We start from the raw sequence: 21,168 nt of genomic DNA, 5'->3' as shown, positions 1-21,168 counted from the left end.
ATTACTACGTTCCCCAACAGTGGCATCCGAGCCTAGGTTTTATGTGTTGATGTTATATGCACAAGTAGAACACAAGTGAGTTGTGGGCGATATAAGTCATACTGCTTACCAGCATGTCATACTTTGGTTCGGCGGTATTGTTGGACGAAGCGGCCCGGACCGACATTACGCGTACGCTTACGTGAGACCGGTTCTCCCGACGTGCTTTGCACAAAGGTGGCTAGCGGGTGACAGTTTCTCCAACTTTAGTTGAACCGAGTGTGGCTACGCCCGGTCCTTGCGAAGGTTAAAACAGCACCAACTTGACAAACTATCGTTGTGGTTTTGATGCGTAGGTAAGATTGGTTCTTGCTTAAGCCCGTAGCAGCCACGTAAAACTTGCAACAACAAAGTAGAGGACGTCTAACTTGTTTTTGCAGGGCATGTTGTGATGTGATATGGTCAAGACATGATGCTAAATTTTATTGTATGAGATGATCATGTTTTGTAACCAAGTTATCGGCAACTGACAGGAGCCATATGGTTGTCACTTTATTGTATGCAATGCAATTGTGCTGTAATGCTTTACTTTATCACTAAGCGGTAGCGATAGGCGTGGAAGCATAAGATTGGCGAGACGACAACGATGCTACGATGGTGATCAAGGTGTCGCGCCGGTGACGATGGTGATCACGTCGGTGCTTCGAAGATGGAGATCACAAGCACAAGATGATGATGGCCATATCATATCACTTATATTGATTGCATGTGATGTTTATCTTTTATGCATCTTATCTTGTTTTGATTGACGGTAGCATTTTAAGATGATCTCTCACTAATTATCAAGAAGTGTTCTCCCTGAGTATGCACCGTTGCGAAAGTTCTTCGTGCTGAGACACCACGTGATGATCGGGTGTGATAGGCTCTACGTTCAAATACAACGGGTGCAAAAGAGTTGCACACGCAGAATACTCAGGTTATACTTGACGAGCCAAGCATATACAGATATGGCCTCGGAACACGTAGACCGAAAGGTCGAGCGTGAATCATATAGTAGATATGATCAACATAGTGATGTTCACCAATGAAGCTACTCCATCTCACGTGATGATCGGACATGGTTTAGTTGATTTGGATCACGTGATCACTTAGATGACTAGAGAGATATCTGTCTAAGTGGGAGTTCTTAAGTAATATGATTAATTGAACTTAAATTTATCATGTACTTAGTCCTGGTAGTATTTTGAAAATCATGTTGTAGATCAATAGCTCGCGTTGTTGCTTCCCTGTGTTTATTTTGATATGTTCATAGAGAAAATTGTGTTGAAAGATGTTAGTAGCAATGATGCGGATTGGATCCATGATCTGAGGTTTATCCTCATTGCTGCACAGAAGAATTATGTCCTTGATGCACCGCTAGGTGACAGACCTATTGCAGGAGCAGATGCAAACGTGATGAACGTTTGGCTAGCTAAATATGATGACTACTTGATAGTTTAGTGCACCATGCTTAACGGCTTAGAATCGGGACTTCAAAGACGTTTTGAACGTCATGGACCATATGAGATGTTCCAGGAGTTGAAGTTAATATTTCAAGCAAATACCCGAGTTGAGAGATATGAAGTCTCCCACAAGTTCTATAGCGAAAAGATGGAGGAGAATCGCTCAACTAGTGAGCATGTGCTCAGATTGTCTAGGTACTACAATCGCTTGAATCAAGTGGGAGTTAATCTTCCAGATAAGATAGTGATTGACAGAATTCTCTAGTCACCATAACCAAGTTAGTAGAACTTCGTGATGAACTATAGTATGCAAGGGATGACGAAAACGACTCCCGAGCTTTTCATGATGATGAAATCGATGAAGGTAGAAATGAAGAAAGAGCATCAAGTGTTGATGGTTGACAAGATCACTAGTTTCAAGAAAAGGGCAAAGGGAAAGAGGGGAACTTCAAGAAAAACAGCAAGCAAGTTGCTGCTCAAGTGTAGAAGCCCAAGTCTGGTCCTAAGCCTGAGACTAAGTGCTTCTACTACAAAGGGACTGGTCACTGGAAGCGAAACTACCCCAAGTGATTGGCGGATAAGAAGGATGGCAAAGTGAACATAAGTATATTTGATATACATGTTATTGATGTGTACTTTACTAGTGTTTATAGCAACCCCTCAGTATTAGATACTAGTTCAGTTGCTAAGATAGTAACTCGAAACGGGAGTTGCAGAATAAACAGAGACTAGTTAAGGGTGAAGTGACGATGTGTGTTGGAAGTGGTTCCAAGATTTATATGATCATCATCGCACACTCCCTATACTTTCGGGATTAGTGTTGAACCTAAATAAGTGTTATTTGGTGTTTGCGTTGAGCATGAATATGATTTGATCATGTTTATTGTAATACGATTATTCATTTAAGTAAGAGAATAAATTGTTGTTCTGTTTACATGAATAAAACCTTATATGGTTACACACCCAATGAAAATGGTTCGTTGGATCTCGATCGTAGTGATACACATATTATAATATTGAAACCAAAAGATGCAAAGTTAATAATGATAGTGCAACTTATTTGTGGCACTGCCGTTTAGGTCATATTGGTGTAAAGCGCATGAAGAAACTCCATGCTGATGGGCTTTTGGAATCACTTGATTATGAATCAGTTGATGCTTGCGAACCATGCCTCATGGGCAAGATGACTAAGACTCCGTTCTCCGGAACAATGGAGCGAGCAACAGATTTGTTGGAAATCATACATACTGATGTATGTGGTCCGATGAATATTGAGGCTCGTGGCAGGTATCATTATTTTCTAATCTTCACAGATGATTTGAGCAGATATGAGTATATCTACTTGATGAAACAAAAGTCTGAAACATTTGAAAAGTTCAAAGAATTTCAGAGTGAAGTGGAGAATCATCGTAACAAAAATAAAAGTTTCTACGATATGATTGCAGAAGTAAAATATTTGAATTACGAGTTTGGCCTTCAGTTAAAAACAATGTGAAATAGTTTCACTAATCACGCCACCTGGAACACCACAGCATAATGGTGTGTCTGAATGTCATAACCGTACTTTATTAGATATGGTGCGATCTATGATGTCTCTTACCGATCTACCACTATCGTTTTGGGGTTATGCATTAGAGACAGCTAAATTCATGTTAAATAGGGCACCATCTAAATCCGTTGAGATGACACCATATGAACTATGGTTTAGCAAGAAACCTAAGCTGTCGTTTCTTAAAGTTTGAGGTTGCAATGCTTATGTGAAAAAGTTTCAACTTGATAAGCTCAAACCTAAATCGGAGAAGTACGTCTTCATAGGATATCCAAAGGAAACTATTGGATACACCTTCTATCACAGATCCGAAGGCAACACTTTTGTTGCTAAATTCGGAAACTTTCTAGAGAAGGAGTTTCTCTCGAAAGAAGTGAGTGGGAGGAAAGTAGAACTTGATGAGGTAACTGTACCTGCTCCCTTATTGAAAAGTAGTTCATCATAGAAATCTGTTCCTGTGATTACTACAACAATTAGTGAGGAAGCTAATGATGATGATCATGTAACTTCATATCAAGTTACTACCGAACCTCGTAGGTAAACCAGAGTGAGATCCGCACCAGAGTGGTACGGTAATCCTGTTCTGGAGGTCATGTTACTTGACCATGATGAACCTACGAACTATGAGGAAGCGATGATGAGCCCAGATTCCGTAAAATGGCTCGAGGCCATGAAATCTGAGATGGGATCCATGTATGAGAACAAAGTATGGACTTTGGTTGACTTGCCCAATGATCGGCAAGCCATTGATATTAAATGGATCTTCAAGAGGAAGACGGATGCTGATAGTAGTGTTACTATCTACAAAGCTAGACTTGTCGAAAAAGGTTTTTGACAAAGTTCAAGGTGTTGACTATGATGAGATTTTCTCATTCGTATCGATGCTTAAAGTCTGTCCGAATCATGTTAGCAATTGCCGCATTTTATGAAATCTGGCAAATGGATAACAAAACTGCAATCCTTAATGGATTTCTTAAAGAAGAGTTGTATATGATGCAACCAGAAGGTTTTGTCAATCCTAAAGGTGTTAACAAAAATATGCAAGCTCCAGCGATCCATCTATGGACTAGTACACGCATCTCAGAGTTGGAATATACGCTTTGATGAGTTGATCAAAGCATATAGTTTTATACAGACTTGCGGTGAAGCCTGTATTTACAAGAAAGTGAGTAGGAGCACTACAACATTTCTGATAAATATATGTGAGTGACATATTGTTGATCGGAAATAATGTATAATTATTCTGCAAAGCATAAATGAGTTTTTGAAAGGAGTTTTTTTTAAAGAAATACCTCGGTGAAGCTGCTTACATATTGAGCATCAAGATCTATAGAGATAGATCAAGACGCTTGATAAGTTTTTTTTTCAATGAGTACATACCTTGACAAGATTTTGAAGTAGTTCAAAATGGAACAGTCAAAGAAAGAGTTCTTGCCTGTGTTGCAAGGTGTGAAATTGAGTAAGACTCAAAGCCCGACCACGTCAGAAGATAGAAAGAGAATGAAAGTGTACCAGATCTGTTGTATACCCTACACTGTGTTAAGCGAGGGAATACAATAGTGATCTAGGAAGTAGATCACTGGACAGCGGTCAAAATTATCCTTAGTGAAATAAGGATATGTTTCTCGATTATGGACATAACAAAAAGGTTCATCGTAAAGGGTTACGTCGATACACATTTTTTGACACCGATCTGGATGACTCTAAGTCTCGATCTAGATACATATTGAAAGTGGGAGCAATTAGCTAAAGTAGCTCCGTGCAGAGCATTGTTGACATAGATATTTGCAAAATACTTACGGATCTGAATATAACAGACCCGTTGACTAAAATTGTCTCACAAGCAAAACATGATCACACCTTAGTACTCTTTGGGTGTTAATCACATAGCGATGTGAACTAGATTACTGACTCTAGTAAACCCTTTGGGTGTTAGTCACATATCGATGTGAACTATGGGTGTTAACACATAAAGATGTGAACTATTGATGTTAGATCACATGGCGATGTGAACTAGATTATTGACTCTAGTGCAAGTGGGAGACTAAAGGAAATATGCCCTAGAGGCAATAATAATGTTATTATTTTATTTCCTTATATCATGATAAATGTTTATTATTCATGCTAGAATTGTATTATCCCGAAACATAATACTTGTGTGAATACATAGACAAACCAAACGTCACTAGTATGCCTCTACTTGACTAGCCCATTAATCAAAGATGGTTATGTTTCCTAACCATAGACATGTGTTGTCATTTGATTAACGGGATCACATTATTAGGAGAATGATGTGATTGACATGACCCATTCCATTAGCTTAGCACCCGATCGTTTAGTATGTTGCTATTGCTTTCTTCATGACTTATATATGTTCCTATGACTATGAGATTATGCAACTCCCGTTTGCCGGAGGAACACTTTGTGTGCTACCAAACCTCACAAGTAACTGGGTGATTATAAAGGAGCTCTATAGGTGTCTCCAAAGGTACATGTTGAGTTGGCGTATTTCGAGATTAGGATTTGTCACTCCGATTGTCGGAGATGTATCTCTGGGCCCTCTCAGTAATGCACATCACATAAGCCTTGCAAGCATTTCAACTAATGATTTAGTTCGAGATGATGTATTACGAAACGAGTAAAGAGACTTGCCGGTAACGAGATTGAACTAGGTATTGAGATACCGACGATCGAATCTCGGGCAAGTAAAATACCGATGATAAAGGGAACAACGTATGTTGTTATGCGGTCTGACCGATAAAGATCATCGTAGAATATGTAGGAGCCAATATGAGCATCCAGGTTCCGCTATTGGTTATTGACCGGAGATGTGTCTCGGTCATGTCTACATTGTTCTCGAGCCCGTAGGGTCCGCACGCTTAAGGTTTCGATGACAGTTATATTATGAGCTTATGAGTTTTGATGTACCGAAGTTAGTTCGGAGTCCCGGATGTGATCACGGACATAACGAGGAGTCTCGAAATGGTCGAGACATAAAGATTGATATATTAGACGGCTATATTCGGACACCGGAAGTGTTCCGGGTGATTTCGGAGTAAGCCGGAGAGCCGGAGGGTTACCGGAACCCTACCGGGAGAAGTAATGGGCCATATGGGCCTTAGTGGAGAGAGAGAGGGGCAGCCAGGGTGGGCCACGCGCCTCCTCCCCCCTGGTCCGAATTGGACTAGGAGAGGGGGGCGGCGCCCCCCCTTCCTTTTCCCTCCCCACTTCCTTCCCCCTCCTAGTAGGAGTCCTACTCCTACTAGGAGGAGGACTCCTCCTGGCGCGCCAATAGGGGCCGGCCGGCCTCCTCCCTTGCTCCTTTATATACGGGGGCAGGGGGCACCCCTAGACACAAGTTGATCCACGTGATCATATTCTTAGCCGTGTGCGGTGCCCCCTTCCACCATAATCCTCGATAATATTATAGCGGTGCTTAGGCGAAGCCCTGCGACGGTAGTACATCAAGATCGTCACCACGCCGTCGTGCTGACGGAACTCTACCCCGACACTTTGCTGGATCGGAGTCCGGGGATCGTCATCGAGCTGAACGTGTGCTAAAACTCGGAGGTGCCGTAGTTTCGGTGCTTGATCGGTCCGGCCGTGAAGACGTACGACTACATCAACCGCGTTGTGCTAACGCTTCCACTGTCGGTCTACAAGGGTACGTAGATCACACTCTCCCCTCTCGTTGCTATGCATCACCATGATCTTGCGTGTGCGTAGGAAAGTTTTGAAATTACTACGTTCCCCAACAACAACAGCGTCGAGCCTGGCGTGGGATGAGGAAGACGGTGGTGGGGGTTGGCGGGCTTTCTCTCCGGTGGCACAAAATGCATATATGGGAGGGATGTTGTTGAGAGATGGATTGATGGTTCCAATTTGGATGCACTTCCACCTATATAAGGTGTTTCTATCCCCACTTTCTGACAACAACTCCTATTTTGAGTAAGATGAATACACGAAGTGAGATTCTTCTTGTCATATATACATATGGTGATGAAACACTATAGATTCGCTCCAGTTTAATTATTCCAAAGAGAGGGGGGAGGCCGACTATGAGGAATTTCAAGGATTAGGAGAAGCAGCAAATGATGTCTTTGTTGGAAAAGGATGTTGTCCAGTTAGAGACATATCTTGTGGTGGAGAATCACAGAGAAACAATAGTGCATCCAACACTTTGAGAAGCTCAGGGAAGGGAGCACGGGGTGGTGGCTAGGTATGTCCACCATCGAGTCCGATTGTACTAAGACTGGAAGGTTAGACCATTCGATAGCCATAGACATTTCAATCTTAATAGCTTGAATTTCCGCCTCGAGAGCATTGTTACAGTAGAATAATAGTTGACATCATGAAAAAGTCCAGAGCCCGGGTTGTCCATTGTCGGGCCTTCCCTTCTCAAATGTCCATTCCACATGAAAATTCTTACCCTGCCAGCTTTTGAGAATTTCATACTGCTGCGACCCATGAATATTTTCTGAAGACTGGCTACTTGTGCATTGTTTCCCCTCTCTCGGCCGATTTGAGTTGGAAAGTTCAGGTCCTCATGCAGTATCTATCTTCTTCATTTTGGAATTGACATATAATTAAAATATAGAATATGATTTAACCAATTTCCACATATATCTCGAGGACTAACGACTGGACTTGGGACAATTTTTTTGTTATGTATCTTTAATTAATGATTAATACATTAGTATGTGCACCAAATAATGGGATACACTAATTCTTGTTCTTCCTTTTCGCGCAATTCATTTTTATCAATCTTTATCAATACTTTTTGTGAAAATCATACATATTTGAATCGATCGCTGAAACTATTGGTGATGTTAATGATGCTCTTAACGGTTGAATATTTTCTTTTCAATCTTTATATTTGTTTTCAAGTCCGCTCATATTATGTTTCGACTGGAAGCTTATTTTTGTCAAAACGAAAATGAACATATAAACATTGGTCTGTACCTTCTTCTTTTACCAGGTCACACACCACACTTTTTTTTGAGATAGCTCACCATCCATGCTGAATGGTGCCACACATATTATTTGACCTGATTTCTTGCTTTCTTTTCCCATCCATATTCATGGCGCCTCAATTTAGGTAACACGTTCACGTATATTATTTGACATGATTTGTTGCTTGCTTTTCTCCTTCCATATTTAATTCATGGCGCCTCGATTCTTTCCTTTTAGTTTCAGCCAGTCTCAACTAATTTGGCCCCTCTCTTTCCCCTCAATTCTCAAGAAGATCTCATTTAATATAAGTCAATCCGCCCGTCACTCCTTGCCATATTTTCCTTTGAGATATGGAGACCCCCACTTTAGATCTCTTTTACGACTCTCGAGTTGGCTTGGTGTAGGTAACTTACATACATATATAAATTGGGGGTATTTCATGTAAAAGTCCAATGTGGTACTATTTAATTAGCTGAAAAAGTTAGCCAATATTTTTAGGTGTTGTGCGGACTGGCCCAGCCGGTCCACGTAAGGGACATAGAAAAGACACTATTTAATAAAAAAGAATTTCATTCTAATGCAATATAGGCTGATCTAGCTCAATTGGTAATCTTGTAAGTAATTGCATATTGGAGGTTGCGGGTTCAAATCATCACACAAGCGATCATTTATGTCTCCTCTTGTTGGGCTTCAGCCACATATATGCAGACAGGGCCCACACGGGCAACAAACAATAAATAAAATCAAAACATGCACGCGGCCCATGAGGGTGACGGCCCATGCACATGGAATTTTTTATTGTATATAACACACCATGAGCCCAATAAAATTAACGTGGCCCAATACTAGCACCAAATGTTTATTCGTAGCCCAATACCACAAAACAAAAATTAGTACCACCTCGGATAGTCAAAAAATCTCAGAAAATGGAAATAATAATGTGGGTGAACCGATGAAAAAAGTGGAGAAACGCACCATGCATTATTAATAGTATATATAGATGCAATATATTGTCACCTTTGGATAAATAATTTACCATCTCACATTTCAAGGCGTATGTATTCCACTTTTATACCACATGTAAATTATTACTTTACTTACTAGTTCTAAAGAGTGTGTTTTCTTGACCTTGAAATTTTGTTGTCAGACAAGAACATGTAGTTAAGTAATTTCATTGTTGGAAGTTTGCACGTGTGTTTTTCAGTGATTGTATATAAGTGTCCTCATCTGACAACCTATGTTTAGCAAATAATTACAACCTTCTATGCTACTTAGCATATTTTTAGCCAACACATGCTTACGGATTAGCTTTGCTTTATATATATTTGGAGTATTTGCATGCGCTTTAGTAACACATGACATTTCATATTGTTACATAATATTCTATGTCTATGTTAAACAAAACCCTCAGTTATTACCGTGAAGTATTGTATTACATTGAGCAAACATTTCTCACTAAAATTGCTCTTACACATGTTCTTGACTGTGCCCATGGAATGAAGGATGGCCTATGAATGACATCACCAAAAGAATATGATTATTCTTTAGAAGACATGATAGATGGTTCCTCTTTAATCCCAAGTACATCTAAAGGAGTCGCGTACCCTCCTTCGAACCACAACTCATATCTCTACTCCTAATGTCTCAGTTGGTAGGTCGCGTTCCGGGTTTTATTTTCGTCCCACCTCACCTAGCCTTTTTTGGTACTTTTTTGGTACTACTTCCCACCTCCCTCTCAACCGCGGAAAACCAAAAAAACCCGCCATGGAGTCCCGCACCCGCACAAACTCCCGTACTTATTATCTCAGATCAACGAAAAAAACCCAGACCATAGACCGGCGAAAATTAACCAGCGAAAAAAAAACGGCTCAATTTGCGGACTCGAACGAGTTCTCGTGCCCTCGAGCGAGGTCTTGTGTGGATCTTGCGAGTACCATACGCAGGCAGTGCCCTCCTTCGCCCGCCACCGCCCATTGGTCCTTCCCCGCCATCCCGCCGCCTGACTCCATTGCTCCGGCGCTGGTCCTGTGCATAACTCTCTGCTGAGCGCTTCGAGGATCTGGTGCGGATCAAAACCGCCGGTCTCCATTGCGCCGGCGCGGATCCCCTTCTGGACCTGACGCTGGACAGGTCCAGGACATGGCGCCAGCGCCGACGGCGGCGTACAAGACCCGCCGCCAGATACACGCCCTCCAGGTATCACAGATCTGAAAGTTACATACAGAACTGAAATTTACATCCAGATCTGAAATTTACATCCATACACAAAGATAATGATATGAACCTACATCACAGATCTGAAATTTACATCCATCGCATACACAACACATAAACACACGGCCATCACATACACACTGCCAGCACATACACACAGCCATCGCATACACACATCCATCCAAAATACACACAACCATCGCATACACAATGCAGGTCACGAATCGGAGAGAATAGCTATTGTGTCACCCTACAGATGAGAAGGTGCACAAACCATCAAACTGTTACAATGAGAAAGCACCACAGAACAGCTGCGTTACTACAACAACCAAGATTAAGGTTTGTGCACAACTATAGCTGTTGCCTAGCTGTTTCCTATGTAAACTAATTTGCATCAAAGAGTATGAATAAGTGTTACAGGAATGATCATCACATATTTCTTGAATCACTTATTTGTGAGTGATAGGGTACAGAATCAGAAACATTGTTGGTGCATTTATCTGCTTGATTAAGGTTCACATAAGGATCATCAATTAAAGCAGTTTACATATATAGCATGGATCATTTAATTTGAATTATAGAGGTACATGAATTATAGCTTTTGATTTTCATGATAAGCGTTGGTCTTGGGGACGCAATGTAAGGAAATACCTCAGTTTGTCTTGAATACTTTGTCGTAGCCGGAATCGATATCGTGGCCTGGGTGCAGTGTGAGCACCATGATCCTTACAAGAAAGGTGGAGGGCTGGCCTGACCAAGATGCACTACTAAGAAAATTAAGAAAGGACCAATAAGTAAGAAAACTAGCACCAAACGGTATTGCAAGTAATGAAAATACTGGTCATCATTTTATAACCATTACACTTCATCCATTAGCCCTGACCATGGTGATATCGTACAGCTCGAGGCCCTCGAGGAGGGTGATGGCGAATCCACCGGATCCCATCATGCCTCTGCCTACCATCCCTCCGATGAACAGGCAAGTGTACAGATCGTCATGCACGCTTATCTGACATCACCGTTTGTTTATCCCATCATTTCGGGTTATTTCATGTAGGTACCTGAATTTTCAAAGTATACAGATGGAACATATCTATCAAATATGTTGGATCATTCGAGCTAAGGTGATGTGGAAGTCCCATATCAGGGTGCATGCAATGGGAAACCCATACTTTTGTTGCATACTTCTGGACCAGGAAGTATGAGATTAGTGATCACTAAATATAGCAACCTTTTTTAATGTATATACACATGTGTTCTAAAGTCTTGTTATCTGAATTTGTAAAAATTTCTAGGGAACAAAGATTGAAGCAATTGCCTTCAGCAACCAAGCTTATCGATTCAACGCCATTCTGCAGACCGGGCTAACATATGACTTCAGTAGCGTCGGGATAAACCCCATGGAAATGCTAGATGGTCACTTCTGGTATCTATGCATGGAGTTTGTCATTGAACTAAATGCTATAACCATGGTTAGGACATCGGTGCATAGTATTGCATCGACAATCTGTCCACCTTTTTTCCCACAACTTGGTGCCATATCCTTGCTACGGGACAAAACCATTACCGGTGCAACATCTTTTAGTTTGTTTTTGCATATTTATCGATTTAACATTTTGTCTCACCCAGACTTAATTTTTTCCAGATGTTCTTGGTATTCTTGTATATGCTGGTAGGATACAACATAGGTGGGATTCAGTATATAGACGGCAGGTCCATTTCATTGAGATAGGCATCATGAATTTTCGGTAAACTCCAAATAGTACTTGGTTTTATATGATTATTAATATTTGATAATTGCCTACCATCAACATATCTTTATCATTGCAGACGGGAGATACTTTTTATACGCCTAAGTCAAGAGCATGCTGGTCGTCACTTGTACCACTTGCAGCGCACTGAAAATTTGTTCGAGAAAATTGCAGTTACGTACATACAGGTAAACCGGAGGGATAAGTGCATGGAGACTATGAGGGGAGAGCACATTCTTGTTCTCCCCCGATATTAATGATGATGTTCATCATCTTCAAGGTAAGTTCTATAAACTATTTCGATTTTTATGGCTTTTTGTTCTTTTCTGTATTACGATGTTATTAGTACTAAAAAATTGTTTTTTCGTAGATATCCACGAAGCCTGCTTAATGACACTTGACGAAACACTATCATACGTCAATGCTGCAGTTGTAGCCAGGAAAAAAGGACAGTAGATGACTTTGTTTTTCAACACGGCTCAATAAGAAGCTCATTTCCCTTGGTCCTTTTATCTACATTTGGAATAATAATGTACACAGAACAATCTTTTCTCTTAAAGTGTGTTTTCTTTTTGCTTGTGAACTCTAAGTGTAGCCATTATGGCAGATTGTATTTTTTTTTACGCGTACTTAATTCGGGATATCTGGTTTTATACAAAGGTTGATTTTTTCCGATTCGTTGAGATTGAACTGTAAATATGGCATGCATTAGGAACAAAATATTCAACTATACAAAAGGAGAAAGATCTGATACGCCCCCGTCACGTTTTTTTATAATTAGAAAGAACGATGTACATCTTAAAAACGACTTGATATATTTGGCAGGGAATAAAAAGCATTAATAATATATCCGTTTATATATATATGCTGGATCGACATCCTAATTGCCAACACACCTCGGTGAATATATATCAGGGCACAAGATATCATCCGTCCGCAGCTGAAAATATTATATAGTAGGAAATGAATAATATAGACATGCACGGATGGAATGATATGGGCACCTTCCATCTGCCTTAGGTACAATCTGATGCTGAAAATCAGGTGTAATTAAAAGTTTGCTTATTATTTGGCTTTCAACAATGGAAGTTGCCGTATTATTTGGAAGGCACATAAGTCTATATGATGCAGCCGCCAAACAGGAACTGATCCCTTCATATAACGTCCGATGATCTCCTGTTTCAACACCCACCCCAGTCTTCACCAATTCTCGATCACTCGCGACTCTCATCAATGGAGGCTGTGCACGAGCCAGTTGATGTTCAGCTCGCACCACAAGAGGCTTTGCCCGCCCCTCAGGAGGTTGCGGGCAACGGTAATGCCGTAGAAGATGTCGTTGAATACATTTTTCAATTTATCACTGTTGTCTAGGACGATGAGGCACTAAAGTAAGTTGTATTGCTCTTCATATTACTCTCATACACATCAGGCTAGATATCAGTTGGGCAACACAGCAGGCTAGACATAATTATCCATGATAGTCCACTATATTATGTTTGGTTGTCTAGGTGTTATATATTTTAGTGTATATATTATTTGCACTGTTACACCGTTGTTAAAAATTTTATGTGTGCCTCTGTATCACACCTTTTTACCTATGGTACATGTGCCCATGTTATTTTTATACATCTATAACATTATTAAAGACAAAATAGCTACCAGGTTATAACATTATTAAGTAACTTTTTTTACTGCTTTATATTATACAAAAGAGTTAGTCTAAATGTGATACAGATATGGATGGATGTTACTTGGTAAAGATTGGTCTGCATTTTTGGGGTAGCACAATTTGGATTAGAAGCGAACGACCATATCAGATTGAAATCAGCCTACGGATGCTCCAAGAAACAATTAGACTTTTTGGAATAATTCATCCTGAGTGCTTCAATCTTGCAGTTCGTAAGCTAGCGAGCGCTTAAGTAGAGAGCACTGCAGGTACAAGAATGCTTGGAAACAAACATTTTTTCGACTTGCAGTTTCATTCTCTGGCACGGGCCCTCAGACACTCTTCGATGGAGCAAGAAACACGCACCGCAGTGCTGATTGACAATGCCATTGTTCGGCCGTTTCCTAAATATGATGTGTTCAACTCTAACATTGTAAGAGACTCGTTATTATAATTTAATTTGCTTATTCTATTTTGTACTAACATGTGTCTATTTACGACAGTATCTACTACCATTTGTTTCTGTGGATTCTTCGTACGGACTACTTGTAGTCGGCAAGGAAACTAGGGGGGTTCTCCCAATTGATCCATCAATCGATGTCTATGATGGACCATACAACTTTCATAACAGTGAAACGAGGAAGGAAATCACAATGTTGAAACAAGAGTTCAATAATGTGTTGCAGATGATGATCCCTGGTTGGAATACCAATCTCATGGACTGGTCAACGCACGACATCTCTTCAAACGGCAGGCGGTAATATAGTAAATCGATCACATGTGTAATAAGCCGACCGTTATAGTTTTAATATAGTTAATTTTGTTTGCAACAGGGAAGACTCCGCTTTCCTTGTCCTACAGGAGATGGCCCACCAGAATGGTACTACTAATTCTGGTAGGAAGACCACTCACGTAAGTACACAATAACGAGGTTTATCATGCGATTTATTTTGCAACAATTTATAAATTACTATTTTTCCATCTTCTCTAGGATTCAATACAACTCAGAAAGAACCTGCTGGTCAAGATGCTGACGATAAAAAACAATGAAGCAGCTGTAAACATACCAGATGAAATTAAAGTGACATTGAGGGTTTTGAACGAATGAATATGGTCCATTGCATTTTCGTATGTCGCAAATAAATGGCTACTACATCTTTGTTAGGGATCGTATTGAGAATTATCTATTTGGCAATACGGATATCTATAAAATGCATTGGATGGTATATATAGGTTTAAATACTTTTTTTGGATATATTAAACATTTGTTTTGCGACGCACCCTATAACTCCCGTGCGTTAACGTCAATTATAACAGTAAAGTCATGAACTACATATTTGGCAATACGAACTATATATAACTAACACGTCAATGCCTACTTATCAACATCAGCGCTAAAATAAAAGCACTTGTCGTAAATCACGACGCTCAGCTCATTTCACTTTAGTAATAAGAGTAATGAGAACATAGTTAAGGCGATAAATGTCAATTGTCCCCACACAGAAACTTTGAATGATTTGACACACCAGCCGATGCAGCTAAGGCCAAAACTTCATGAAGAAGGGAATAGAATACCCATCAGGGCCAAGAGGCTGCCTTCGGGTTGGCAGAGTTAATGACCTCCCAGATCTTCATCAGACAAAGGATTCATTAAGGCCTCATTCTCGGTGTTTGAGATCATGTTACAATTGTCCCATAGAAAGGAGAGATAGAGAGACCACCCTACTGCTTAGTCCTCCGGTCCATGAACCTAACACGATAGTGGGCCCATGGCGCGCATGGAAGGATATTGTTCCAATTGGAAAATATAGCAAACAATATGTGCATTATTTTTCACTTACTAATCTTAGTTTTCGCAATAATAAGAGCATGATAAACTCTTACTTGATCTTTGCATATTTGCGGGAATAAAATGCCAATGTTATGTGTTTCATGCACTAATATTTTATGACAATACTCGGTAGTGATGTATTTTATTGATAAATCTTGATATTTCTTTCAAGAAGGCGTGAAATGTGTATGTCAGGGGCATAACTAGATGTGTCTTAGTTATTGCACATTTATATGAACCACTCAAACATAAAAATAAAGAAAAAAGCTACCCACATCAATCTTGATGCACAAACAATGACATGTGATTTATATGTGCAATACTACTTAAAGCACAACTATATGTTCGTTACCAAAAACGTATATTATAACTCAAATTCAAGCTATAGATTATTCCACATGTTAGCAAAAACGTATTTTATAGCTCAAATTCAGGGAGATATACCAACGACCAAAATATGGAACATTACATGTAAAAGCAGTTGGCATTATTTGCATAATTGAAGCTATAGATTATTCCACATGTTATAGGTTATATTATGCGATATAGGTGTTGAACAGCTAAATATATATACCCCGTTGCAACGCACGGGCAGTTGCCTATGGGTTATATATACGTAGGGAATAATCCTTTTGATGGCTGAATATTATGTGATTGGGAAGTTATTATCTAATACTGGGAGAAAGATCTGATCCTAACACGATTGGAAATAATTTGTACAAGGAAATGAATAACGTATTTAATTATATGACATTCATCATTTGGAAGGCAATATTAACTCTCCAAACAATTAGATGTCACGGTAACAATTTGATAAATTCCACTAGCGTCCTATTTCACCACCCACCCAACTTCACAGATATCCCATCATCAATTTCCGATCAATAACAAATTTTCTAGACCATGGAGGCGATAATTGGGAACGCTGCGCCCGCACCCCAAGAAGGTGCGCCCGCGCACCGGGAGGATGTTCCTGTGCCCCAGGAGGATGTGCCTGCGCCCATGGATCTTCTCCCCCCACCAATGCATGTCGTGGAAGATGCACTCCAATACATATTTCACTTTATATGGGCGTTCGAGACCAAGATACATTAAAGTAAGTTGTCTTATTATACATTCTTTTGCTATATACAAATCATGTAGGAACACTCTGGTACACAGCAAACTAAGATAGGTACATTTATATGTTTTTTAGTTGAATCCTTATACATGAACAATGTCATGCAAATGCCATGAATTAAGGTTCTAGATTTGATACATGTAGATCCATCTAGATGGGGACAATCTGACCTCGTGCAATGTCATGCAATCTAACCATGAATTCGGTTTATAGGTTAGTATAGACTATGAAACGATGATTTCGGTATATGAAGAGACATGGATTTGCTTTCGACTGTGGTGAGATAGGATAGACTGGGATTATTTCTTGGCCCTTGATTGCCAACACTCTGGGGCTGAATTCTTTAATGAAACTAATGGGAAGGATTGGGATGATGAACTGGATCATTTATTTCTTTCGCTGACTGACCAAGGTAATTAATTCCTTCCGATGGCCAGGCGGGTAAGCAAGGAGACGAGGTTCTCATTAAAAAAAATCCATATATGCCATGGCGAATAAAGTTAAACTAGAAGAGGACAATTGATGTCCTTTGCTAAATGTTGTTGTGCATTTCTTTTGCAGCGCAATATGGATAAGAAGCGCCCGGCCGTACCAGATCGAAATCAGCCTCCGAATGATCCAGGACACCCTTTCTTTCATAAAAAACTTCATCCTGAATGCTTCAACCTTGTTGTTCGTAAGCTTGCTAGCACTGAAGTAGAGAGGACAGCAAGCACCAACTGGGTTGGAAGCAAACATTATTTCGACTTGCAGTTTCATGCTCAGTCACAGGCCCTGAGGTACTCCTAGATGACGCAAGGAGAGCGCATCACGACGCTGATTAACTACGTTGTGGTCCAGCCTCTTCCTAAATATGATGTGTTCAACTCTATAATTGTAAGAGACGCTTGTTCTTATAGTTAGTTATACTTATTATAATAGCAATTGACATGTCTCGACCTGCCACAGTATCTACTACCATTGAAACTTTCGGATTCCTCGTATGAGTTACTTGTAGTCAACCGGCTGAGGAGGAGGGTTGTCATGATGGATCCATCCTTCAACACGTTTGATCCTGAAGATAGCACTCATAACATATTGATGAGGAAGGAAATCACATTGCTGAAGGAAGATTTCAACAATGTGTTGCAGACTAGGATCCCTGGTTGGAATACCCAAATCATGAATTGGGAACAAGAGACAATGTCCTCTGCTGGTCGTGGGTAATCTACTAAATTGATCGCATACATAAGATGCATACTGTTATAATGTTTAATATTTCATTTTTTGTGTCATAGCAAACACTCTGGCTTATTTGTCCTACAGGAGATGGCCCATCAGATTGGTCGTATGCGTAACATGGGTTGGATGAACACTAGGGTAAGTTCATATATGATTAGTTGATGTGTGCTAAATATTATCCAACCAATTTATTAAATGATTGAGTTTTTGCACCTTTCCTAGGATCCAATACAGCTCAGACACCAAGTTACAGTCCAGATGCTAATGGTCAAAGACAATGAAGCAAGTCCAAACATCCCGGCAGGGATTAGATCGGCCTTGAGGGTTTTGAGCAACTGAAGATGGACTGATGCATGCAGCTATGCTGAAAATATTTTCCTATACTTCAGCTTTGTTAGGGATCGCTTTGATAATAATTTATTTTTGATATGAATAATTTGATAAACACGTATGTTTTAAAAATTTATGATGTTTTGGTATTATCAAACTATCCAAACTTTATGGTGTTTTGGTATTATTGAAGTTTGGTTTTTCTACCATATTTTTGGATTATTAATTGAATTTGTTGGAATGTCACGAACGAATCATTCGTTTGTCTGCCATGAATGAGCAGTGAGCCCCATTTGGGAAGCTGTACATGGCTAATAGGGTTTGACGCAAGATGAGATGAGTCGCCAGGGTTTTAATGTTTTTCCTATACTAGGCAAATGCATGTGCGTGCATAGGATATTTACATCCTTCGGCAGCAGCATTGTTCCACTACCTGTTTCTGTAGCTACTGTCTTTACCTCGAATATGTACAAAGCGGAACATTCATATAAATCCCCTGTCACTTCCTCTACCATTGAATTTTACACACGCTATCATCGTGTATAACATTCATACTTCCTAGCATGGGCCGACACTTGTGTAAGTCCAACAAGGATATGTGAATTTAACCGTGAAGTCATGAATTATATTTGGCAATGCCTACTGATCAATATCAGCTCTAAAAAAGCAGATGTGGTAAATACATCATAGGCTGATGGGAAGTAAATACCTCATGTTCAAGGCTTATGTGTTGCATGCTTGCATGCAAATTAAAGTGGAGCTGGCCCCTATTGCCATCACGTAGTGGACTCAGTAATCAAAATTGAGTGGATTGTGAGAAGGCTTCAATGCAATTGGTCCAAGCTATCATTTAAAAATTCCAAGTGGAGTGCTCTTTAGGGAGATTCATACTTTTTTATTTGTATTTTAGTTCCTTCTAAATTGAACATTGCCCTCTGGCATGTAATAATGTCGCAGCCGCTCTAGCGCTGTTCGGGTCCAATATGGGGCAGGTACCCCATACCTATGGCCGGGTGCTGTCCCTACCTTTGCCCAGGGTTTTGTTGCCCACGGAGCCCAACGCTTGAATCCAGATGGGGAAAGATTTATTAGAGGAAAGCCACCGGGCCACACCGTTGAAAACTAATATTAAAGTCATCAGGGCCCACCGGTTAAATTATGGGGGTGTAGCGATCGCTTTCCATGTGGGCATCGAGTGTTCCAGCTAACGCTCGCGAAATACTAAATCCTGTTTCTTTCTATTTTTCGATTGGGAAAGTTCTGGGGAAAGGGAGGCATATATTAGGAAACATTTAATATGTCTCTGATTTATCTGCATAGTGCAATCAAAATAAAGATCTTGCCTTAATTTATGATAGTTTTTTCTTACGGAAACATGCAAATATGGAACGTTAAGGGGCACGTTCCCTACGGCCATCATCTCTACTCAATATATAATCCTACGGGTCCTGACATAACCGTCGTCCACTGATCCCTCCTCGCTTTTCCGGTGCTATGACCGACGTTTTGCCCCAGTAATGGAAGCAATGCCGATTTTTGGGGGAGTGCGACACACAGTCAACTTCGTATACGATTTCATCACGCTTTCCTCAGACGAAGAACAACTAGAGTAAGTTCTCACAGCCGTAAATATCTAATCTTGTTTGCACTTCATCGTCTAGGTCCACTGCCCTATACATGTATAATTTTTATACAAGTTCTCATATAAATCCATCCCAGTCACTCCCAACAATATTGAACAAGTGATAAGCTACTATGAAATCACTGCAATCTGTTTAATTTATTGCTCGTGCATAATATAAAAATACTAAACTTACGTAGAGATTGCAAATTTTTTTAGGTGATCTGATGTGATATGTATTATCGTTAAATTAGTCATATGTTATAGACACCAACACAGTTCGTTTGTTTGAGTTTACGTTTATTTAAACTTATGACTGTTATGAACCTTGTTCTTCCTTTTGACACCACAATCTGGATTAATAGCCTCCACCCATTCCCTATCGAGATTAGCCTACGGATCATTCGAGACACCATCAGAGGAGATGGAGTTGTCCATCCGTTGTGCTTCAATCTTGCCGTGCGTAAGATTACTACCGACGCAGCGGAGAGGACCGCAGGCACCAGCTCTGTTGGAAAGACACATTTTTTCAATTTGGGATTCCATGAGCAAGCACGGGCTCTAAGGCAGACTTGGTTAAGCCAAGAACAGCGCACCAATGCGCTCATTAACAATGTCGTGCTTGAACCTTTCCCAAGATACGACGTGTTTCACACCCCTACAATTGTAAGTTTTCTCATTGTTGGAAATTATTTTGGTTATTTTGTTTGGCATTTACCTTTGTCTACCAAATGCAGTATATTCTCCCACTGGCACACGTGGATTCGTCATGCGGTCTTTTAGCAGTGAAAATGGAAATGGAGAGGACTATCGTTACTGATTATTCAAACCAGGCTTTATTTCATTTTGAGGAGGACTTCCATGACACTGAACTTTAGAGGGAAGCCCTTTTAGTGAAGCAAGAATTGAGCTTTATCTTGCAACAGGAGGCCCCTGATAGGAACAACCAACTTCTGGAATGGCCCGAACAAGAGAATATTCATGTTTCACCTCGGCGGTACTGTTTTAAATTTGTCTTAGATATTAGTGTGTGTTATAATATAGCTATTACAATATTGTTTTTTTGTGACAGCATGGACTCTGGATTCAGAGTTTTACAGGAGATGGCCCTACTGTATGAAACTATCGGGAATGACATGGTTCATAACATGCCTAGGACTGATGTAAGTGCATTTGTAATGAGGTTACAGCTTTCATATATTTGCTAAATATATCTTCTGACTTTTATATTCTTAATCTGAAGGATCCACAAAGTCTCAGGAAGCGACTAATGGTCCAGATCTTGATGGTCAAGGAGAATGAAGCAAAGGATAACATTCCAGATCAAGTTAGAGCAGCGTTGAGATTTATTGGTGGCTAAGGAGGACTGCTGCATCGATAAATACCTAAAAATATTAACATGTTTAGTTGCTTGCTAGGTAATAATATGTT

At 40.1% G+C, this 21,168-nt stretch overlaps 1 protein-coding gene across 1 annotated transcript; it reads left to right on the top strand.

Moving 5' to 3' along the window:
• The first annotated feature begins 11,081 nt into the window (after positions 1 to 11,081).
• On the top strand, positions 11,082 to 21,097 carry LOC147961921 (uncharacterized). Its single transcript, XM_087533991.1, has 8 exons — positions 11,082 to 11,176; positions 11,255 to 11,396; positions 11,493 to 11,766; positions 11,843 to 11,945; positions 12,028 to 12,136; positions 17,127 to 17,344; positions 20,810 to 20,900; positions 20,981 to 21,097. The coding sequence occupies exons 1-8, from the start codon at positions 11,082 to 11,084 to the stop codon at positions 21,095 to 21,097; spliced, it is 1,149 nt and encodes a 382-aa protein (XP_087390117.1).
• Positions 21,098 to 21,168: the final 71 nt, after the last annotated feature.

This window comes from Triticum urartu, chromosome 7A (assembly GCF_056163025.1).
Source record: "Triticum urartu cultivar PI428250 chromosome 7A, HENAU_Tu73, whole genome shotgun sequence".
NCBI classification, from domain to species: Eukaryota; Viridiplantae; Streptophyta; class Magnoliopsida; order Poales; family Poaceae; genus Triticum; species Triticum urartu.
The sequence above is the reverse complement of the archived record's forward strand: the minus strand, read 5'-3'. Positions and strand labels throughout refer to the sequence as shown.